Source organism: Symphalangus syndactylus, chromosome 12 (assembly GCF_028878055.3).
Source record: "Symphalangus syndactylus isolate Jambi chromosome 12, NHGRI_mSymSyn1-v2.1_pri, whole genome shotgun sequence".
NCBI lineage: Eukaryota > Metazoa > Chordata > Mammalia > Primates > Hylobatidae > Symphalangus > Symphalangus syndactylus.
Genome location: NC_072441.2, coordinates 121,334,987 through 121,358,850, shown reverse-complemented (window position 1 = coordinate 121,358,850; position 23,864 = coordinate 121,334,987). Strand labels below are relative to the sequence as shown.

The 23,864-nt window shown below is 43.4% G+C and overlaps 1 protein-coding gene across 1 annotated transcript in view; it reads right to left on the bottom strand.

The window, feature by feature from the left end:
* The window catches only part of PAPPA2 (pappalysin 2), a 628,099-nt gene that overhangs the window by 292,094 nt on the left and 312,141 nt on the right, over positions 1–23,864 (bottom strand). Inside the window, exon 9 of the mRNA XM_055255382.2 lies at positions 3,253–5,085. Coding sequence (XP_055111357.2) covers positions 3,253–4,171 — 919 coding nt within the window. The 5' untranslated portion in view covers positions 4,172–5,085. The remainder of the gene's footprint in view (positions 1–3,252; positions 5,086–23,864) is intronic.

Sequence of the window (23,864 nt, the reverse complement as noted above, 5' to 3'; positions counted from 1 at the left end):
TAGGCCACTTCAGAAGATCTACCTTGCAGGGACCCAGGTACCATGTCTCCCCTTCTGAGGGCCAGAGAGACATTCAGCACCCAAAGCCTGTGAGCTCCGTGTTGTCCTCAACTCTAAATAAATGTATTCTGGCAATTCATTCTGGAATTCAACTTTCTATTTTGGAAGAATGTGGGAGTTTGGAGTGGGGGAGGGAGAGGGGAAACTTTAGCTGAGTTTCTTTTCTTCACTAGTTGCTAAAGTGCAAGTTAGTCACAACCCCAAAAATGTCACTTTTGCCCTTTCACATAAGCCCCGCAAAAAACACTTGCATAAAGCTGACCCCAAGGGATGGCTACGAACAACATTCTGGGAGAGGACAATTAAATACATACAGCCCAGAGCCAGGGCAGGACAGTCCTCCAAGAAATCAGAGACATTCTCCACTACGTGGCTGCCTACTCTCCTCTGAATGAAGCAACACTGCCACCTAGTGTTCTGTGTAGAAAGTATCCTCTAAGGCCCCCGCATCTGGGGCTGGGGAGGGGAATGTTCCTCTATAAATTGCTATGGCTGCATTGCTTGAAGTCTCTGTGGAAGAAAAAATGCCCTAAATTGGGTAGATTAAGGATTGGGAAACTGGGTTTAAGTTGAGTAGGTAGAAGCTACGCTTTGAGAGCTGTTGAAAAAAGTGTAGGGGCCAAGTCTCGCAGCACCTCGGATCATTCCAAGTGGAACAGCAGAATTGCTGAATTGTATGTGGCTCCCAGGAACATCATTCTATTGTCATTCTGCATAGGTGAAGGCCAACCATCGTAGGAATAGACAATGACCAGCTCAGGGGCGAGTGCTGTATGGTAAGAGAAGGAAGATGGACTGGTCTGTCCACAGGCATGAGTAGATTAGGGCAAATGCCTTTGGCAACATTATGGTTCTCAGGCATGGAGAGCATAGGTGAAGTGTAAGCAGCTAAGCACAGTGAGTACACAAGGATGCCCAAGCCCTCAGGAGCCCTGTTGCTAGAATCCTGAAGAATGAAACCATGTTCCCAACCTCCATCTTTCCCAGACCTTTACCCTACATCTTTACTGAATATTTTCTGATGTACAGAAATCTAAAGAAAAATATAGAGTGGTAAGTGGAGATGAGATAGCCCTGGGCATTCCCTGCCCTCAACCTTTCTGGTGTAGACCTAAGGGGGGAAATACCAGTACACCACAAGGGACACTTTGATTTGAAGAGAAGGAAAATTCAGAAGCTAGACAGTCTGCAAAAGCTTTCCTGCCCAATTTGACATGCTTACAGTTAAAAGAGTTCAGACGGGCACTTTAGAGAAGGATCTGAGTGTGTGCTGTGGCAGTGTTGGCAGCGGTTGGAGGCGGTGGACAGGTTGGCAAGGGAGAAAGACGTCCTGGGGTGGGGATGGGGGAGGTGCCACAAGAAATGCTGTAACTGGAATCAAATCATGACACTGCTTTCCTCTGGGCAGAGCATCAGACAGGACACAGGAGGGACAGGACACAGGAGGGACAGGACAGGGGTCAAGTTTCCCCAGGTTTGGCCTCTAGTAACACAAAGCAGTAGCCCCTTAGAGCCTCCCACATAGACTCCTATTGGATCTTTCTCTCATTTTTTTCAGCCAGGGAATTGATCCCCGGTCTTTATGTTGCTACTGCAAGAGGAGGGGTAAGCGGAGTCGTGGGTCTTAGTCTAGACTGCAAGCACACAGTTTCCCTGGCAGATGGGTACTAGGAAGCAAGATTAAGCAGCAAGAAGATGTCATCTGGGAGAAATTGTGGAGCTGCCAACTCTGATCAGATAATCATCTCATTATTTCTTCCCTTTGGCCCCAGAATAAGGATTTCCTTCTACTCTTTCTCTTCCCCCACCTAACTTACAGCCCAACCCTTATTTCTCCCCTTTCCCCACGCCCTCTCCCACCCAAAAATAAAATACAGCAAAACCACAAGACTTGAGAATGCTCTGTGTCTGGGAATCCCAGCTTCCGAAGGAGAAATCACAGCCAAAGAGGGGGAGACAGAGTGTCCGGAAGGGATGTTCCAGCAACACCCCCTTGAAAGAGGCTCCCTCCTTGCCGACTTCTTTCCCTAGTCTGAAACTTATTTGCAGGCATCCAGTAACCTGAGAATTTTTTCTTAATTCGGGAAATTTTCAAGCGATTCAAGTGTCCTGCCTGGAGTTCTATTCCCAGCCTGCCTTGCATGCCTTTTATTGCCTCAGTTTCCCCATCAATATAATGGGACTGGAAAACATGAAAGGGCACTGTGGATAATTCAAATTAAGCAGATTATATGGTTCTACTGTGCACCTTGCTTTGTGTTAGGTTCTGTCATGGGGAATTCAAAAGGATAAGGTACTAAATGATGAAATATCGTGTCTAATCCATTACCCCTTGCTTCATTCCAACTTTCCCAGTAAGGCAACAGGAAACAGTTACTCTTAACCTCATTTTTCTTTGCCCTTCTGGGTGACTTTCCATGAAAAGCAAGATCTGTGTTTAGTGGAAACAAATGTGGGTCATGTTCCCAGACAAGCGCTCCTGATCAAACCCATGGAGTTATAAAAGGTTTCATTTTTTAGGTCCTTCTTACAACAACAGCAGGCCTAGAAGTCGGGATCTTGGCTTGTAAGTGCTCACTTTTTCCAGTGGACCCTACTGTTTCTAAGCTGGACACACGATTGCTGTGACAAAGTGGAGGGACCTCCAGGACCTGGACCAGAGGGCACCTTTCTGCCAAGATCCAGGGCATTCAGAGAAAAGGAAACCAGGCAGGACCTGACGGCTGTGTACCTAGCAGCCTTGTTTCCTCACCACCTGGACCAGCCCAGGCATGACTCATTGCTCAGATCCTTGGATTCTCATCTGTCTTCAAGGTTGCCTGGGTATCTCATATTGGTCTACCAGAAATGGAGTGTGATACCCCTTCTCTTTTGGCAAAGAACCAAGGAGCTCTATCCCTTTAAAGAGAGGTAAGAGAGCTAAAGTCTCCTAAGTGCAAGCACAATGTATAGAAGGACATGAGATCAATACAAGGTACAGAGGCTGATATGGCTAGAATCATTATCTCCTTTTTGATGGTGTCTGGAATCCTGCTGTGCTGATTAATAAAGGCCCTTCCCCCTCTGCCTGGCTAGTTCTTTCTGGCTTTCCTGTTGGGTCCCCTTCCCATCCTCACTCCCTATGTCTAACCCGTCAGAAATAAAGCCAGCCATACCCTCAGGATCTCAGAAAGCCCAGGAGAGGGTTGTTACCTGCAATGATGGCTGGGTTGTTCTGTCCTCCCTCCGGTTTAACCCAGGCTTCCACTGTGAACGCCTCCCGGGGAATCTCAGCCAGCACTTCTGGACGCAGCAGCAGCCGCTCCCGCCTCCCAGAGAAGTATAAGATGGGCAGTCCTACTTGGGAGTTAAAGGTCTCTGCTTCTCGGTAGGAGCCCTCTCCACCATTTTGGTTGCTTTCCTCCGGTGGACTCTTTCTGACCCTGTGTTTAAGGGAATGCTTGGGCCAAGGTTGCAAATGTGAAGAGATATCAGAGTCTCCCCGCACATCTTCCGCCCGCCTCTTCCACACTTGGCGACGCTGCCTGGACTTGGCCCAGCCCCTCCTTTGGCTGTCTGGTTTGGGTTCGTTCAGGGTTGTGAAAATGGCAGTGGTAGTAGTGGCAGCCATGGCTGAGCCTTTCTGAATCCCGGCCTCACCTAGAGACTCCTTGGATCTTTGATTGCCAAGATAAGCGTCATCATCTCCCAGCAGCTCAGATTGCCCAATAGGACTATCCCCTACCCATGGGGCAGCTGGCTGTTCAACTGCACCCCTCAGTCCTGCTGGATTTTCAGTCAGGTCTCGGGGAACAAGGCTCACAGCATTTCCTTCAGTGTCTGGTTTGCTGCGTCCTGTATGATGGATTTCTTGCTCCCCCACAGGGTAGGGCCTTAGGTAGTTCCCAGCCGTACTGGGGTAGACTCCAAAGAGGTGATGCTGTGGAGAAGCTCTGGGTCTTCGAACCTTGGCCCCCAGCCAACAACGTTCTCCGTCCAACAGCACCTGATTCAGGTGTTCCCTCTCAACCAAGGATTTCTTGCGTGTCCAGCCCAGCTCACAGTTGGCAGAACAAAGTGCCCACCCAGCCAAAATCGCCAGGCTTATTCGTAGGATCTTTAAGCACATCATACCTCCCCTAGCTCTTTCTACAGAACCAGAAGTCAACTTCTGGGTACCACACCAGAGTGATGGGCAGACGAGAAAGAGGCAGCTAGCAATGGATTTGCAGTCACCAGGGAAACTGTTTTGTCCACAGACCAAACTTTTTCAAATAGCCCCAAGAATGCCTCTGCTGGCTACCTGTGCTGGCTGCTCTGCCAGTGTGGCTTCTATTCCTCCCCAGCATGTGTGCTTCCCGCACGCTTCTCCCTTGACCCCTTTCCTCTTGCTGTATTTTAGTCCTTGCAGAACAAAGTTAATTTCTCTTCGTTCCTTTGAATTTCCTCCCAGAAAGCTCAGATTTCTTTCTTATTTTTTCCCCCTTCTTCTTCAATAATCCCTCCCCTCACTGATACTAGAAGAGAGACCCACAGGCATGAGCCAAGTCTCTCAAATACACACTCACAAACACACACTCCTCGCTACCTGAAGTCATTCAAAATAATCTTATTTTCTAATTTTCATTTCTTTCTCTTCTTCCTTCCCTAGGAATTACCTTCTCTTTTTGTAGTCCCTAAGCCAAAATAAGTTCACCTTAAAACAAATTGCTAGAACTTTTACACAGAGACACGCAATTTGATGCTTCTTATTTTAAAATGCAAAAATAATCTAGGGGAACAAAAATCCAAGCTGGTACTTAACTTTCATTCTCCAGATGTCTTCAGCCAGGTCCCCATCCAGCCTCCAGTCTGTCTGTGAAGGTTAGAATGTTTCCTTCAGTTTGATGCTTGGGGTTGTTGGTTGTTGAAAGCTTTTAATCCCTCATCCAACTTGTTGGTAGGTTGCAAGTCTCCGTAAAGTTCTTTGGGGTGCCAGTTTGCTGTTCTAATAACCTTATGAGTCTGGGAGCTCTTAACTTTACCTTCTGGGAGTCTTGTGGGTTCCTGGGAAGATCAGGAAAAGAGCAAAAAGAAGAGCATATACTTCAGGGGACCTGTTCTCTCCAGTCTCTCCTACTCCCCTTGGCTCCCTTTCTCTCTGCCTGTAAATATCTTCTTGTTTTTTGTTTTTGTTTTTGTTTTTCATTTAAAGACAATGATGATGTCAAAGCTAGTAAGTTCAATGCATCACTCCACCTACTCCTCCCTGTCCCCTCCTTCCTCCTGAAAACCTCCCCACCTCACCAAGGCACAGGGGACAGACGCTACTCTTGGTTTCCCCAGTAAACATCTCGGGCTTTCTCTTTCAGCAGCCGCAGCCTACACAATCAATAGCAAAGAATCAATACTGTTTTGGAGTACTCTTCTCTGTGTGTATTCTCTCTCTCTCTCTCACACACACACATACACACACTTACTGTGAACAGATCTACCTACTGCCTAATAAGCCCACACTTTTAGGGATCCCTTATATCTTCCTTTTGTTTTGTCACAAACAAAACAAAGTATTTTTTCATACTTTGATCAATCATTTGGGATTTAAAAGAACAATATCTTAAATTCACTTTAAATCGGACATGGGAGAAAGGAGAAATCAAGTATCCTGCTGTGAGAAGTATTTAATGGAAATGCCATGAATTCATACTACATAGGTCTTCTTTTTATCTCAGAAGTTTCTCAATCTGAAGTTACTAAAAGTGACCGTATGCTGAGTGAGCAAATAAACAAATGAGATGTTCAAAATTAGTAATTTACAAAAATGAACAGCTAGACCCAAGCAACCATGTTTCCAATTGATTTGAAATGGATGGAAAGGATGGGGAAGAAAATGTCATAATTTTAACCTATGCAGTGTTTGCCTAGATGCCTAGATAAAGGCTTTCTCAAAGGGCCCCCACCCCCTAAGTGCATGTGCATGTACACAAATACACACATGTATACATGGACAAACACACGGCATGGTTCTGAATTCTTAACACAAGGATGTCTGACCACAGGTGGTACAAAACAGTGGAGAAATACATTGGGTCCTTCATTCACATAATAAGAAAAATCACTTACACTTTTAAAGTCACTGCTTGTGTTGCCCACATCTAAAACATGCAGTCCACATACTCTGGAGTAAGATCACACTGCCTCTTCTGCCTTGAGTCTCCTCATCATCTTCTAAACTCCTCTACCCCAGCTAAGAACTGACTTGTTTGCATTTTAAATGCTGTATCTTAAACACCTCATCCCCAGCATGTCCTGTTTCCTTATGTAGCATCCACTGGAGCCTCGATGCAAGTCCCCCAAGAAGATATCAACTCAGGCACATGGATATTACTAAGCAGATACCCCTCAATCCTAGACTGCCCTTTTTCCTTCCCTTCACTTTTGACTCAGTTTTCTCTCTCTCTCCCTCTCTTTCTGAAGCAGCTCAAGAATAAAGATTAGGGCTCTAGGGAGGGGGATATGGAGAAAACCAGGAAAGCAGGGGGGAGAAAGAGAGAGAAAGAGAGAGAGAGAGCAGAAAAGAAAGGAAGGAAGGAAGAGAGGAGGTTTAGTTCAAGTCAAGGGAAGATACTCAGGTAAGAAAAGAAGTAAACTTCCCCCTCCCGCATGCCACCCCATAACCCTCAGAAAAAGGTTTCCTACCATTCATTTCAGGAAGGAGGGATAACACAGCCAGGAAGAAGAATTCCGCCTGCTTTTCTCCCCCTTTTAATGTGTAAGGGATCTTGCATCCCCTATAGGTCTCTCCTGGCTCTCAGCTTCTAGTAATCCATTCATAAGGTTTCAAGAAGCTACACAAAACTCAAGCTTCCAGTTTAGTTTCTCTCTCTCTCCCTTCATTCCTTTGCTCACCACTCTCCTTCAGCTCTTGGCAGTCCCAAGTTAAAAAAAAAAAAAATGTTGAACCATTTCTGTGTTTTCCTCCTGTTGTAACTTTTGCTGTGACATCATAACCCTGCCCACCAACACCCCACCTCCCTCTCCTTTCCATCCCACCCCTCATCAGCCCCATACCCGCAACACCCCCCCACCACGGAGAAGAAGGACTCCTGTCAGTTCCAATGTGTGAAAAACAAAAAGCTACTAGAAGGTGCCCCCTCCCTCCCTCGGCCCCCCTCCTCTCTTCCCCCTCCCTGCCTTACCCACCGCTCAGCCTCGGCTCTCTCAAGGCTTTTAACAATGATCCCATCTGTTTGACATGTGCGGAAAGGTGGGCTGGATTCAAATAATCTGTCAAGTGAATCAGATCAAAAACACAGCAACCCCCTCCTCAATTCCATCACACATACACACCCCCGAGCAAAAGTGTGAGGGAAGTCAGGCTTGCACAGCACCCACCCTCGATGCCAGGGAGAAAGACACTAGACATGCCAAGGGAAACCCAAATTTATATAGACATAAATTCTGTTGCTATTTGTTTATGACAAACACCCACACCCCAAGTCCCCTACCCCTCTTTCCCAAACCCTGCCACTCCGCAAGTGCACAGACTTGAAAGCTGGTCGAATCTGTTTTGAAATCTCCAAGGAGAGGGTTTTTCCCCCTTTTTTTCACTCCAAAGCACTATCTGTGGCGATCAGACTGAGCAGGGTTGCCAGCAAATGCAGGAGGCCCCTTCTAGGGTACAGGCTTTCAAACCAGCGAAGCTAGAGGGAATGGATTTAAGGACACACAGCAGGAGCTGGCTGGATTCATTTTATTTTGACGGGGGTAGTTGGGGGAGGAATATCATTTCTGAAATGCCCAAGGAATGAAGGGAGAGGATATGGATTTCTTAAACAGTTTTTCGCAAGAGGAGCGGTGTCTTGTTGTGCAGGTAAATCTATAAGGCAAGAAATTGGAGCTTACAGATAAACAAGGACCAGGACGGAGAGGGAAAGGGAGGGAAAGCGAAAAGAGGAAAGCGAGGAGAGAGAGGAGAGGGGATGAGGAGATGGGAAAGGGGAGAGAGAAAAGAAGGGGAGAAGGACAGGCAAGGGTAAGGGGGGAAGAAAAGAGAAAAAAGAAGGAGGCGTGGGGAAAGAGGGAAAGGGGAAGGGAGTGAGGCGAGGGGGAGGGGAGAGATGGAGGAGGAAAGGGTAAAATGGAAGGGGGAGGGTAGGAGGACTAGGAAAAAGAGAAGATTCTGGGAGGAGAAAGAGCTGGAAAAGAGAAGTAGAGAAGAGAAGAGGGAAGAATGAAACAGGGAGGAAGAAAAACTAGAAAGAGATGGTGAGGCACAAAAATATGGAGACCAGGAAGGCAGTTAGATCCATGATGATTAAACATAAAGAAATCTCAGAGGCAGGTGAAGAGAGGAGACACTATAACATGGGGTTGAGGTTAGGTTTTATGTACAGAAAACAAAGGACACACAGTAGGGGGACTGTCTCTTAGTGACTGTACACGTTTTACAAAACCCGAGTGCAAGGCTTCAACATTGTCTCTTTAAGGGAACTCCTCTTCCCTCCGCTTTCCCTCCCTGCATCTCTGCCTCCAACTTCCACCTCCACCTTCTTTCTTTCACCTTTCATTTCCAGCATATCTTCCCCTGGAGAATTCATGAGTAAAATTCAGACACCCACACCCCCAAAGAAACCCATTCTTCACCGCCCCTTCCTTTATTTCTATCCACAGAGGTTCCTGGGTCCTCTTATCTAAAGATTGGGCTGTTTGTGATCATCTGCACTTCATTTCAACCCAAATTATATGATGTTTCCTTTAAGCCCAGGACGTCAGGAGTGTTTTGCTTATATTTACTCCCATAGTGGGGCTGGTCAGTTTTCATTAGCTTTGTCATCATTATTATTAAGAGTCTTTGCACAAAGAGAGGAGCCAGTCCACGCTGGCATCCACCTGCAGTATACAGCATTAGCAAAGAGAACGAGAGAGAGAGCGAGAGCAAGACAGAGAGAGAGAGAGAGAGATGCCCCTTAATATGGTCACTGATCCTCTTTGACTTTCTGGTTCCAAAATCTGATCCCTTGAAGGAAAAGCTCAGCTGGGAGCCAGCCAGGGAGCGTAGTAATAAAAGCCTCCCAGAACACAACCAAATGCGGAATCTATATATAGAAGCCAGATCTGTTTTAGCTACTTGCAGTCTAAAATGACACCCGGAAACAAACATTTCAGCAATATGTTTATTGGAATCTTATTCAGCTAGTGCTGGAAACAGGGAGCTTCTCTGAAGGATTTCACTCCGAGGCTCAGCGTTGCTGCTTTCTGCTCCCCTGGCTCTGGTGCTCAGAGATGGGAGTCGGGCTCTATCTTTTGGGGGTAACTTGTGATTCCTTCAGGGTAATCTACTACAGCCCCCTTTTTTCATGGGTAAGGGAACAAGCACAAAGTCACACAATTAATGGCAGGGCCAGACATAGCATCAGGTCTCCTAAATCTCTGCCCAGCTTTTTTGCCTTCTCTGGCTACGCACTGTCTTCACCTGTCTTGCTGGTTTGCCAGCCATTTGTCAATTGGATGGGAAGGCAGTATCGAACACTGGCCTCCCAGGTTCCACATCCCGACAAAAATGCCCAGGGCATATATGTTGGTCATATGTGTTCTATAACTCAGAATCACATAACACTCAGAAGGAAATGCAAATCTGGATTTCACCCTCCTCCCTGTGCGTTTTGAGCCAAGACAAGCCCTGTCTTCTTGTGGAACTGTTTGGTGCTCCGTATGTCAGATATTCATTTTTTTTCCAGAATACAATTACCATTATAAATTATTAGCAGTGTTAATGGTCATGTTTTAAAAGCTACTTTCCATCCAAATAGATCAAAGTATGTCATAGACAGGTTAAGTTTCCCTACACCTCAGGGGAGCAGTATGGTGAAAGCAATATGCCAGAGATCTACATTCCCTGGTGACAGTCCCTATTGGGTAAGTGTTTTCTGTAAGATTTTGAGGCTTGGAACTAGCTCGTGGAGCCCTTTGGCTGGGGGAGAGTTTAACAGTGATGCTGGGTTCTTCCCCACTCATCAGACAAACAAAGGCTCTGCAGGGTTTATACTTCAATTAGGATTGCCTTTGTACCTGGAATCTCTTCAAAAGGCAACTTCATAACAAAAATAATGAGTACATTTGTACACCTGCATTTCCTCCTACTTAATCCACATTTGTGTGCATTCTTTCTAACCACAACAACATGAATGCAAAGCAAGTGTTAATGCCCATCTTACAGATGAGGACACTGAGGCTGAAAGAGGTTAAACTACTTACCCACAGACCTGCAGACAGTAAGAACACAGCCAGAAACAATTTCAAATGCATTATGCTAAGTGAAAGAAGCCAGACTTAAAGGGCTGCAAACTGTGCAATTCCATTTCTGTGACATTCTGTAAAAGGCAAAGCCTTGAGGACAGAGAATGGATCAGTGGTTACTAAGAGCTGAAGGTTGGGGAAATAGTTGAATAGAAAAAGCACAAAGAGATTTGGGGCTTACACGGCTATGCTCTATCTTGGTTGTGGTGATGATGCATGACCGTATGCATTTGTCAAAACTCAAAGAACTGTGTACTAAAAAAGATTGCTATATGTAGATTATGCCTCAGTAAATGTGGTGGGGGTGGGCAGATAGAGCCAGAGGTGCGTCTAGGGTCTTTTAATTTTGCATACAGTATTCTTCTATCTACGTCCTTCAGGTGCCCAAAGACCAACAGATTGTGTGGCATTGCTTGGTGGTGGTTGGGTGCTGCTCTGTGCCTGAACTCTCCACTGGCCATCTTGCCTAGACTATGAGGGGACCCCTTAGAGCTGGGCTGGATGGAGCACTAAGCTGGCTTAAAGTTCCAGCTCCATCAGTCCAGACGGCCTCAATAAATCAAATACTCTACTACCAAATAAACAATTCTGCCCCTGTTCTGCCATTCAACAGCTGCCTGATCTTGGGCAAGTTAATGAACTTCTCTGAGCTATCTGTAAAATGAGAACTTTGGAATAGAAGACCTCTAAGTTCCCTTCCAGGTCACACTTGAGATTCTCTTATTTTTCAGCCCAACACTTTTCTAAGATTCTATCTTCTCATTTATAAAAGATAGCCAGTGCTCACTTCCTATAAATATACCAGAGACTCAAGTGTACATTAGCAGTGGGCACCTATGACATTTACTTTGGTCCTGAAAGAAAGCCATATATTCGAATGTGACTTTATTAAAAACACTGATATGCAGAAACAGGGGTAGTATGTGAAGAGTTTTAGAGCTTTGCTATTATAGGGAAAAAGATGTCGTATGCATCTGTGGCATTATCACGTATTTTACAACTCAAATATAGAACACATGGCATTAGTATGAAAACACTTACATGAGAGCAGCTTTTTAAATTTGGTACTGCGTTAGAATTTTAAAATGTGGTGATTTCCCTGAGATGGTAATAGTATTAGCAATAATAAAAATTTTTACTTACACACTGTTCTGGCCACTTCATGTATACTAATTGATTCAATCCTCACAACAGTCCTGTGAGGTGGGTGCCTCTATCATCCCCATTTTCAAATGATTTGACTCCCAGCATGACAAAACCAGACTTTTCCTGTCTTGAGTGAAGGCCCAATGCTTCCAAGAAATCTAGCCCATTTTCATCCCCATTTACAACTAGTAACAGTAGTAGCTAGCATTTACTGAGCGCATACCACATGTCCAGTGTAGCATCAATGTAAATCTATTATCTCATTTAATTCAACAACAAACCTGTGATATAGCTCCTCTATGATCCCCATTTTTAGATGGAAACACCAAAGCACAGAGTCAAGCGCCTGGACTCATTCGCCTGGAAAAGAACTGCCCGTTTCCAGAGCTCTCACTCATGGTCAGCATACTTCACTGCCTTTTCATGAAGGGTATAAATACATGCCATGATTTGACTCCCAGCATGACAAAACCAGACTTTTCCTGGTAAGTACAACTCAGTGATTCCTCTGGAGTAATGGAAAGACCTTTCTTGGGATTTTTCCTAAAGTCTCTATTGAGTGAGGGTCCAATGCCTCCAAGAAATGTAGCCCAGCCAACAGCAGCAGTCAGGGAAAGTCCCACTTCTGCCACTGCTGGAGTATCTTCCAGAGATTCCCCAAGAGCTCTTGTTCCCACTACCCTTGCTCCCCAGATCCAACATGCCCCCATTAAAATCTAAGAGACAAATAACCAACCAAATATAAATGGAAAACCAGTCATTTCCCCAACTCATTAACTCCATTTAGGAGGAATAATACAAGATAAATACATGTTATGTTTTCTATTTAACTGATACTGACTTTTTATACTAATAACAGCCATAAGCTGATAATCTTAACAATTATCTATTAAAATATTTCATGTTCATCTAATTAAAAAATTAATAAGATATGACCATCTCTAATGTATCCTGCACTTTCCTCTACATGTCTGTATTAGTCAGCTTTCACTAGGTTATGTTGTGCTAACATCCAACCCCAAAATCTCAAAGACAAGAGAAAAGGTTGATTTTTCATACATGTTACCTGTAGCTGTGGGTCGGCACCCCACATTTTTTAAAAAATCCTGGAATGGAGGATAAAGAAATAGCTTCTATGGGACATACCATTGTTGTGGTAGAGTAGTGGTTCTTAACCAGAAATGATGTCACCTCCCAGGGGATATTTTATCAATGTCTCCAGGCATTTTTGGTAGTCACAACTGAGAGACGGATACTGCTGTCATCTAGTGGGTACAGGCTAGGGATGCTGCTTAACATCTTCCAATGCATAAGACAGACCCCATCTCCACCAGCAACAAAGAATTATCTGGTCCAAAATGTTAATAGTGAGGTTGAGAGACCCTGTGTAGAGGGAAAATGAGCAATGACAAACCATGCAATTGCTCTTAAAGTTTTTGCATGGGTTTGGCACAGGTCATTGCTGCCTGTTTTCTATTGGCCAAAGTAAGTCATGGCAACCAAGGCAGATGTCATTGAGGCAGGAAAGGAAACTCCTCACACAAGGAGAGTCTACAAGAAGTCACATAGCAATAGACATGATTATATAATCTTCCTACAGGGATAGGAGCAAATTATTGGGAACAGTAGTGTAATCAACCACAACTTACTTAACTGAACTGAGGCAATGAATGAAATGATGCCCTAGGGTTTCAAGCTATTCCAGAATGGTTGGTAGGTGGGTGGCAGTGGTGTAAAATGTATTGAAGGCTTAGGAGACAGACTCATAAAAAGCTGAGTCTTTTCAGATGAGCTATATGAACAGGCTGACATAAAGTTTCTATATCTGCAAAAGAGAGGTGCTAACATCTATCACACAGATTATCCAAAGGATTCATGAAATATTACATGGGAACTTCATTGTATAGTGGGTGGCACAGAGACACTCATGAGGACTCTGGTTATTAATTAACTTTTACTGGGAAACTTCCACATGCAAACCAAAGGTTCAGAATACTTTGGCCCACTGTTTTGATTAATTTTGATCTCATCATTTTGACCCATTAAATCATTTCAATGACACTATTTTTGATCCTTGGAAATAATTTTACCTCACATTACAAAAATAAACACTAAAATTTGAAATTTATTGATTTAGCGATAAAAAAATCAAAAATCAGCATTTTTCCAAAACTAATTATATTTCAAGAGGGAAATTTATTAAGTCATGTTACTTCTTTGATCAATTCCTATTGATGTGGTTAAGTATTTTCATTATTTTCTATTTGTATGTTTATTTTACTAAAATCAATTTTCATCCAAACCAATTCTTAGCTTTTGTTCACATGAGACTTATCAATTACAGCTTCAACTGTCGTGCATTCTCTTTTGCAATAATTATTGCTACTGAGTCCAATTTTCCCAGGACAAATGTTTCATATGTAAATTCATATGTAAATGTACAATTTTATTTTATTCCTTATCAGACTGATTATACTGACTATTCCTATTGTTAATATTCATTAGGAGTTGGGTAAAGTTTTTGACTTTTTTTTTTGACAAATGGAAAAATGTGAGCATTTTTTCTCAAATATTCTAGAATTACTCTTTTATCCAGGACTGATTGCCCTATCGTATTCCCCACCTAAATTGTTTTCAATTACTAAACTATCCACTCCAGAGGAGAGGAGAAAATAAAATAACACCACCAAAATGTCCCAGGTAAAGAGAGTGCAGTGAGGTGAGATGGATATCTAAATTATAGCATCAAAATGGGTAGCAAAAATCACTCTGCTTCAGCAAGGGGCATTACAGGTTTTAGAGCAGTATTTCTCCAACTGTCCAGGAAGCAGCCCTAGACAAAGGAGAGCAAATCTCATGTTTTATCATTCAAAGTAAATAAATAAATAAATAAATAAATAAATAAATAAATAAATAAAGTGTGCATGTTACTCTACAATACAATCTGTCCATACTTATTTTGACATTAGTTAACCTTGAGTTAAGTTGATATTCCAAGAACAAATACCATATTAATGCTCTGTTTCTGCCTTCCTCTTGCACACTGCCACCTTCCTCAGTTTGGTAAGTGTGCCTCAAAAGAAGCCAAAGAAATTACATTTCCATTAGGGAGACCCATGTCTGCATTAAGAACCGGGCAGTGGGCTGAGCAACAACTGAGACTCAATAATTTGACGCCAGAAGGCAAGCAGGAAGAAAATAATTATGACTGAAAAAGAGTGAGAGAAACTCTAGTTCACTGCCCAGCTTTTCATCCCAGCTAAAAGAAGGTTATGACATTGTGGTTTATAATAAGTAGTATGCATGGTCATCCCTCAGTTTCCATAAGGAATGGGTTCCAGGAACCCACTGAGGACACCAAAATTTGAGGATGCTCAAGTCCCTTATATAAAATGATGTAGTATTGGCATATAACCTACACACATCCTCCCGGATGCTTTAAATCATCTCCAGATTACTTACAATACCTTAATCAATGTAGGTTCTATGTAAGTAATTGTTATACTATATTGATTATGGTATAATGACAAGAAAAAAATCATGCACAGTTTCAGTTCAGGTGTACTTATTTATTTATTTGTTTATTTATTATTTTATTTATTTTTTCTGAGGTTGGTTGAATCCATGGATGAGGAACACAGTCATACAGAGAGAGGGCGACTATGTTTGGTCTTTGTCCCAGGTACTGGCACAGAGCTCCTAAAACCCTCAAGATTTCCTAAGTGATAGGGGAGACAAAGGTGAAAGGAGCATTTTTTATTATTCATAGCAAGCTCCTTCAATCACACCTGAGCTTATATTAAGGAGGTGACTTTTGGAAAGCCCTAAGATTGGCGACTGATTATAAGGGAAACCAGCCATATGGTTAGAGGGCTGAAATTTTCAGCCTCACCTCTTTGACATCCAAAGAGGGGAGAAGGGATGGAGATTAAGTTTAATCACCAACGGCTAATGATTTAATCAATCACGGCTAGATAAAATCCCAAAAGGAAGAGGTTGAATTAGCTTCCAGGCTGTTGAACACACGGAGACGCTGGGCAGTTGGCTGGCTGGAGAGGACGTGGGAGCTCCGTGCCCCTTCCCCATACCTTGCCGTATGCATTTCTTTCATCTGGCTGTTTCTGAGTTGTATACTTTTTCAGTAAGCCAGGAATCTAGTAATAATCTGCATTCCTGAGTTATGTGATCTTTTCTAAGCAAATGATTGAACCTAAAGAGGGAGGTTTATGGGAACCTCAGATTTGTAGCCAGGTTGAAGAGAAGTTTTGGGTAACCCCTCATTTGCAATTGGTGTCTGAAAGTTGGGGGAGAGCAATCTTGTGGGACTGAGCCCCTAACTTGTGGGATCTGCACTAAGCCCAGGTTGATAGTGTGGGATTGAATTGAATTGTAGGACATCCAGTTGTCATCCACAGAGAATTGAAGAATTGCTTGGTGTGAAAGAAAGCCCCACTCAATTGGTGGCCAGAGGTACTGCATATGAATATAAAGAAAAACAGTCAGGATTTCCTACTCAAAAGTATTTGAGGAATGACACTGAGTACCACCCAGTATTTAGAACCTGAGCTAACACCTGGAATTCTAGATCAGAGCTGACTCTAAGATAGGCCATCAGTGTTTCCAAATCAAGTGTTAATATAACAATTGGCATGTATGGAACAACTCCTACATTTCTGTACTAAGCACTAGCCATGCATCCTGTCATCAGAGCTAGATATTATTAATATTGTCATTTTTATGTATGCAAGGGTTGACACTTGAACTACTTAAGCCACTTGTCCAAGACTATTACAGACTGCAAACAACTGGATTGAGGTAAATCAGCAGGTCTCAGTTACACAGTGCTTCTACAAGCCTGACGTCAAGATTGAGGTCTTCCCTAGGCTCTGGATACCTCCATGAAAGTCCAGCATCTAGAGGTGAGGAAACTGGGGACACACTAGGGAAATGCCCTCTGATCTAACACTGAATCCCAAACCTAAGGAAGTTAAATGATAGAGTCTATTTCTTGCTCACCAGTACAAGAGTTGCTGCTGATGAGTGGTGATTCAGTGACTCAGACCTCTGCCATCTGGGTTCCATCCTCCCTTACAGCCTTGAAGTCCACCGCCTTCAGCTAGTAAGTAGGGAAAGAGAGATGGCCCACTTCTTAACCACTCCAGCTTGGAAGTGACACAGATCACACATCATTGGAAAGAAATAGTTAATGTCTTCACCTCAAACCTAATGGGCTGAAAATACAATCCCTTGCTGGCAACAGCATCCTTACAACTCTATACCATGGAAGGGGCATAGAAACCCTGACAGACAGTTTGTGCCACAAGAACACTCTCAGTCCTTCCACCATCCCCAGGTGTGGCATTGGAGATGAGGGAGAGGAAGGAGGGGGTGTTCCGACCTAGTCAGTGAGGTTCTGAAAGTCTTGGGGTAGTTCCTCAAAGAAGTCTAAATTGAAGAAGAAGCTAGCTAAACCTCCACAGGAAGACATCAACCACAAAGTGAGAAGGGGAGTCTGAGGCTCCAGAAAGTGACCAAAGAGAAGAGGCCAGGTGCAGAGATGAAGCTGGAATGTAGGGCTCAATATTGAGAAGGCAGAGAAAGGAGAACAAGGGGATTGAGGAAAAACTCCAGGTGGGGGCTCTGGAAGGATTTTCTTAAACATAGTCTACTGCTTGTGTACAAAGCTATGGAGGTGAGAGTGGGCTGGTTCCAGGGTTGGGGACAGCATGGACATGACAGCAGCACTTTCCATTGACACACATATGGAAGAATAGGCGGCCACACATGGACTCCCCAAAGCCTAGCTGCCTCTTCATCATAACTGCACTTCTGTATAGTGCCACCCCCAAGACGACGGGGAACGTGAAGAAGCCAACACTGATGTTTAGAATTCATTTCCCTCTATCTGAAATAGAGTAACAGAGATGTTGTAGGTGGTTGTGGAATTCCTCCCACACTTTGAAACTGCAAGGAAAGGAGCCACAGTCCAGGAATTTGCGGCAATGCAAAGTTAAAACTGTCTTTTTGAAGGAATTAAAAGAACTCATATTGGAGAACTTTTGTAGAGCCTACAAGATTTTAAATACGTTGAAAAGGAGTTCCTGTTGCTGGTCTGTTATTAAACAATTTGTTTTACTGATGAAATGTGGTTCATGTGTAAATATCATTTCAAAACACATATGCCCCCTAGATGTCCTTAGGAAAAAGAGCAGACCTACTGAACAGGACATTTTACCCTTCCTAAATCCCATTCCAGCCCAACCTTTCCACAGATGACAGCCATAGTGGGAGCAGGAAATCAAACCAAGGCAGTCTGAGCCCGTAAGCTTGTCAGATGTCCTCCTACCCATTCAACAGAGATCCTGTCCAGTAGGGGCCGGGGGAAGTTCAAGCTTGTCTTCCACAGACTAAACTGGCCAATGGGGTATCGAGGGGGCAGGCTTGGTAGGCTGGCAAACATTGTTCTAGTCTGGGCTCTGCCCCTATTGCCTGTGTGGCATCAGACAGCACAGGCTGTCCGAGAGCCTGTAAAAAAGAACATTTCTCAGCAATGGATCCAGCACAGAGGAAGCACTTGATAAACATTAGCATTACTAAAGAAGTCAGCTGCTTCAAATCTTCAATCCTACATTTCTTTTTTATTTTAGACTTTCTGTCACTCCCAAGGGTCCATTTTGATATCATTTCTCACCATATAATTAATCCTTTCCTATGTCCCAGTTGCTCCTATGTTTGTCTAAAACTGTCACTCAATCTTTTCAGTCTCAGAAATCCCATTTTTATAGCAAACATTTGGTATTGAAAACCCAAACATAGTATGACCTACCTTATATAAATTCAAAAAAAGTGAATGCTCTATCTATAAGAGGAAATAATTTACAATGAAATAATGAAAATGTTCATGTGTAAATACTTCTGACAGAACTAGATTAAAAGACAAAGTAATCAAATGCTTGAACCTACTTCCTGTGAACATGTTCAGACTTCAGGAAAATCAGAAACTATTCAACAAATGTGATAGGTATTTTTCTTTATGTTGACATTTTGAATTAAGTGCTAACAAAGTGTATCAGTATGTATTTGTAGAGTCAGCATGACTACAACAGCTCCAAATGAGGCTGATTCTGGTGTGTGGTCTGAGTGACTCAGATACTGTGGGCAGCATTGCATCAATGGTGTGACTTCCCAAAATGGAGAACAACTCTTAGTGAAATTAGTGAACAAATCAAAAGGCAAGCTTCCTTCAATGACATGGTAGCTGCCTTCTTGGGAATGTATATTTAAAGAGTACAAAAAATACTTTTCGTTAAAGTGTTTATATCAAAAATGGAATGAGATTCTCTTTGTGGATCATTATAAATGCATTTTTCATCTACATGGATGTTTGGCATGGCATTCAAGAGTCAAGCAGGATGCAGGAAAATTTATTCAGTGGCACTATCTATGCACTAGAGGGATATCTATGATCCCTGGTGCCTGCCCAAGGATGCCAGGGGTAATTTCCAATCATTTTGACCTTAGCAAGGATGCCAGTGGTAATTTCCAATGATTGTGACACCAAAACTACCCTTACTACTTTCCAAAATGTCCCCTATGGGACAGTACTTCCCCCATTGAGAACCACACATCTAAACTAAGGCCAAAATACTGTGCAGATTATTCTGACTGAATCCTGATGACAAATGTATTCGCTGTTGATGCACTGTCAAGATCCACAAGTGGAGAAATCATGTGGAAGCCTCTAACTGCATTTCTGTATGGTTTGTGGAGATAAAGCTGAAGCACATGCTCCTCAATAGTGGTTAGAACTGTGTGTCCCCTATAAATACACAGATGTATAGAGCACATTCTATCAAGTGATCACCTTTCTAAATATCATCCAGGAAGCTTATCCTTGCTCAAGTAGCCATTTACGCAGTTCCATTGAGCTCCCATTACTGAAAAAATAAGTAGAGAACAGTGTCCAGGATTATAGATCTTGAAACTCCAGTCATTGACTCTGGTTCTTAGCCCCCAGTGCCACATAATGTGCCTCAAATTATCACTGCAAAATGTTACAGAGGCCAGGATCAACATAGGCTTTGAGAACTTCTTGAGGTAAGACAGTAAGAACTCAGAAGCCATGGTGGGGAGGCTCTAGTTGTCTCTGGTGGGAGATGATTTCCATAAAATGCTACACATGCACTCTGCTGGGGGGTGTTGGAGTTCTCACTTTACTTGGCTGAATTGAGAAGGTTAGGTTACTGGTCACATGGCTCAGAGTTTAGTGTACGGTATGAGACATTTCAACTCAACATTTTGGCCTCATCTTGCCCTTTGAACTAGATCTTGAGTGAAAAGAAAATTAAGCCATTGTGGCTTTACCTAATCTTCCAGGAAGCATAAGTTGAGCCCTTCTAGATACCAGCCACCACTGTAGATTCTGGGGATACACCAATAATGACATACTAGCACTGCTCTGGATTGCCTCACAGATACATTAGGGAGAAAGACGCAGAGTGTATAAATTGTAAGACATTGCTATCAGTGCTATCTCAGCATTTCAAATGAAGCACTGCTAGGCACTAAGGATAAAGCAATCAGCTCTTCATGCAGTAATCGAGGGCATTTCAAAGACAGAGTGATTTTTTAACAGGCCTTAAACAAAGACAAGGAGTTTTCAAGTGAAGGGCATTTCTAGAAAGGGAACAGCTTATGTAGGTAGCCCCAGTAGCACTTTATTCAAGCCTCCAAAATAGCATTTATTGCAATGTCTTGCAGTTTACCTACAGTTATGTCTTTCTATCCAATGACCCTGCACAGCAATTGAGGATAGTACTTGTGTCTTATTATCTGTGTATTCCCAGAGATCTGAAAAAACAAGGCTCAGTATGAAACCATGAGAAATTTTGACCACTAAGGAGAAGAAATTCCTAGAGAGAAGCAAATGGTCCCTCCCTTTCTTCTTCTTGCTAATAAAGAGCCTGGAGTCCTTCCCAGCAGACTAAGATCAGAAAGGGGATACATAGGTTGGAACAGTATCCGCAGCTTTCCAAGAGACAATGAAAACAAATGCCATTTGAATAGCAAATGGCTAACTGATCCTCACTTCTCCTTTCAGCATCAGGCTCAGCCAAGGCTAGACCTGAAAGCAATGCATGGCCACAGCAAAATGTTCTGTGACTTTCCATCCAGGATGAGTTCTCCTGAGAATGGAACAGGACCAAAGTGGAGTCCCTGTGGGATAAAGGGCAGAAGTTCAAGTGTCCAAAGGGATCTTTGCTGGCCCAGCAGGAATAGTGCTTTATTGGGGTAGCAGCATCCACTTCCTAGTGCACAAATCTCCTACTCATATCCCCAAAGTATACTATAGTTTGTTAGGAAAAAAAAAAATCACATGACACTCACCTGGAGTCCTAACCAGCACCTTGAATATTCCTTTCTCTTTCTAGAGGTCTTCCCTCCACCCAAGACTGTGAGCCACTTAACGTGGTAGACCTTTCCTTATTTAGCTGTATGTCCCTAGGGCCTAGAACAGAGCTGGGACAACAAAATAGGAGCCACAGTAAGTGTTTGTAGAACTGAACAGGAATAGAGGCCATGTGTAAGGGATCTCCTCTGCTGAGGGTGGCATCTGTGGCTCCCGCTGGATCAGGCCACCATGACATGAGCCTGTGCTTCACTTCACATGCCTTCAACCTGCCCCTGGCATCCCCCTCTCTGGCTAGACCCCATACAATTTATTCAGCCCCAGCTCATACCCTACGTTCCATACAAATCCTGGCAGCCAGATGAGGAAATTGGAGCAACTCCGGAGTCCTTTAAGCTCTGCTGTCAGAACGATTCTTGTCTGCCTAGCTGCACCAGCACCCAGGCATTTGAACTGGATGAAAGGGTTTGGTGAGGGGATTATCCAGAAGGGAAATAAAAGACTTTACTTAGCACCTATTAAACTTGAATCTCCATTTCACTCATCAGTATGTGAGCCTTAGAACCAGCCAGGGAATTAACATGTAGGTGAAAGGAAAAGGGCTCAGAGATGACTGAAGCCTCATCAAGAATCTGAGGGATCATCCTTAAAGGTTATGTCAACAGCCATAATTTTAACCAAAACTTTTTAAATCTATGAGGCCAAGCAAAAACAGGCTATAAGACTGTCAGAACCAGGATCTCAGCTGGCTTCTTTTATGAGTCTGCCTTTTAAATACCCATGAATGAAGAGCTGGCAGTAGGGTTTATAGGTGGCTTGAATTTGTGGGATATTGTCTAGTGATGAGGCAAAGAAACTTTTAAAGGAGATTGCCTGAGTGTGAATTCTGCTGAGGAAACTTGGGCCACCATGGGTGGAGATGGGGAAAGGAATGAAGAAACAGACTGAAGAAAACTGAGGGAAACAAAAAAGAAACGGAGAAAGGTTATACGTTCCATTTCTCCCCCTCCTCTCTAAAAGCAATCATGGGACCTTGTTCAGAGGAAAATCTAACTTGGTTTGACTTCAGGAAGAAATCTGAATTGGAAGAGTGGATCAAGGCACAGACTTTGGCATGATTCTGATGTGGTTCTAGAGCCTGGCATTGTCATCTACTATCAATGTGACCTCAGATGAATGCCTTCACCTCCCCACGTCTTCATCTCCACTTCTATACATGGAGAAAGTACAGCATTGACCACACTGGTGGTTGTGAAGATTAAATAAAATAAATGTGAAGGGCTTGGTTCACTCCTGACACCTAACACATGCTCAAGACATGTGAAAAATGATGGTCCTGGGGCCCATCCCAACTGTTGGGGAAGTGAATGGGAAAGGAGAAAGGGGAGATTTGGAAGAGGTAATCCTGACACTTGAGAGTGTGTATGAACAGAATGAAATGGTAGGAAGAGAAGGTGAGAAGTCGTGAGGTCAAAACAAGGTTGGTAACACTCTGGATTACTATATTGAGAAGGTGAATAAGCAGAGTTGAGGTGAGAGTCTTCCTTAAAGCTTTCCAGGGTCTCAAAGGAGAGAGAGAGGGAGGGAGGGAGAGAGAGAGAGAGAGAGGAGAAAAATATAGTAGGTCTGGCTGAATGGTTGGATTCAGGACACATAACTCCAGTAGAAGAAGGAATCTATGAAACATGAGATTAAATTATGCAGGGGTGGGTGGAGATGAAAGAAGCAACAGAAGTCCAAGTAGCCAAGAGAGTAAAAGGCAGAAAGATCAAGGTGACATTACGGGTCTGAGTATCAGGGCCAGGGTCCCAGAGGTCACAGCGTTAACACACACACGTACGTACACACACACACACACACACACACACTCCATACCTACTCTCCTTGAAACGGACACCTTGTTTACTTTCTCTTTTCAGCCAAAAGTCAGAAGACTTGGCTCCTTAACTGCTCAACAAAGAAGGAAAATAAGTTTTAGAAAAGAGGACTTGGTGCATGGACAAGGTGCAAGGTCTGCTCCGTTCTGTACACCTTCTTTGAGGCACCAGGCACATGTGTAGGAATTTTAAAACATGTCAGAGTATAGAATTTATTGAGCATCTGTTGTCTTCAGAGGGCCCATTTAAAATACATGCTAGATGAATTGGCATGAAAGGAACTAAAGTCTTCAGGGACTAATTAGAAAGCATTAGATATAGAGTTGCAAGATGGTACAGCGTAGATGATGACATTTCAGTACCTTCACTTTCTAATACGTGAGCCTTGTCCACTGCCTTGAGAGGAGTAGGGGTGGGGAGCAACCAGTGGGTGTCCACTGAGTGAGCCCTGGGGAACAGAATTAAATCCATACCATGTATACTCAGAGCAAAGGAGCAATTAGAGTATAAAATTATTTCAACAACATGCTTACCTTTCATTATTAGCCAGGTCTAGGAGAATCTATAAAGAAAGTTTCCTTTAGAAAACAAATTGCTAGGAAAATATCTGCTCTACCTCAATGGGGCCATGAAGGGAGAAAGTATGTTATGAAGGCTAAATGCATGGTCTCTGGAATTAAATAACTAAGGTTCACACAGAACTCTACCAAATGCTATGTCTATGCCCTAAGCCTCAGGCCTCATTCACAAAATCAGAATGATAATTGTACCTCTCTCATAGGGTTATGAACTGATTAAACGAGATAATATGTGACAAGAGCTTAGCACAGTGCCCGTGTAGAGCCTACATATCCAATGCCATTTGTGGTGTATTGCTTCATGGTTCCAATTCTTTACTCTTTCCTGGATTGGCCTTTGCTGTGCCCTCCCACTCGGACTCTGGGCTTGGTCAGTGGGATGTTAGCAAATGTGACCAAGCAGATGCTTGAAAAGTGCATGCAAGATTGGGCATGCTTTCTCTTGCTGCTTTGCCATGGTCTTGAGAAGATGCCCAGGTTCATCTGCTGGAGAATGAGAACCACGGAACAGTAAGGAGTACTCCTGGTCATCCCAGT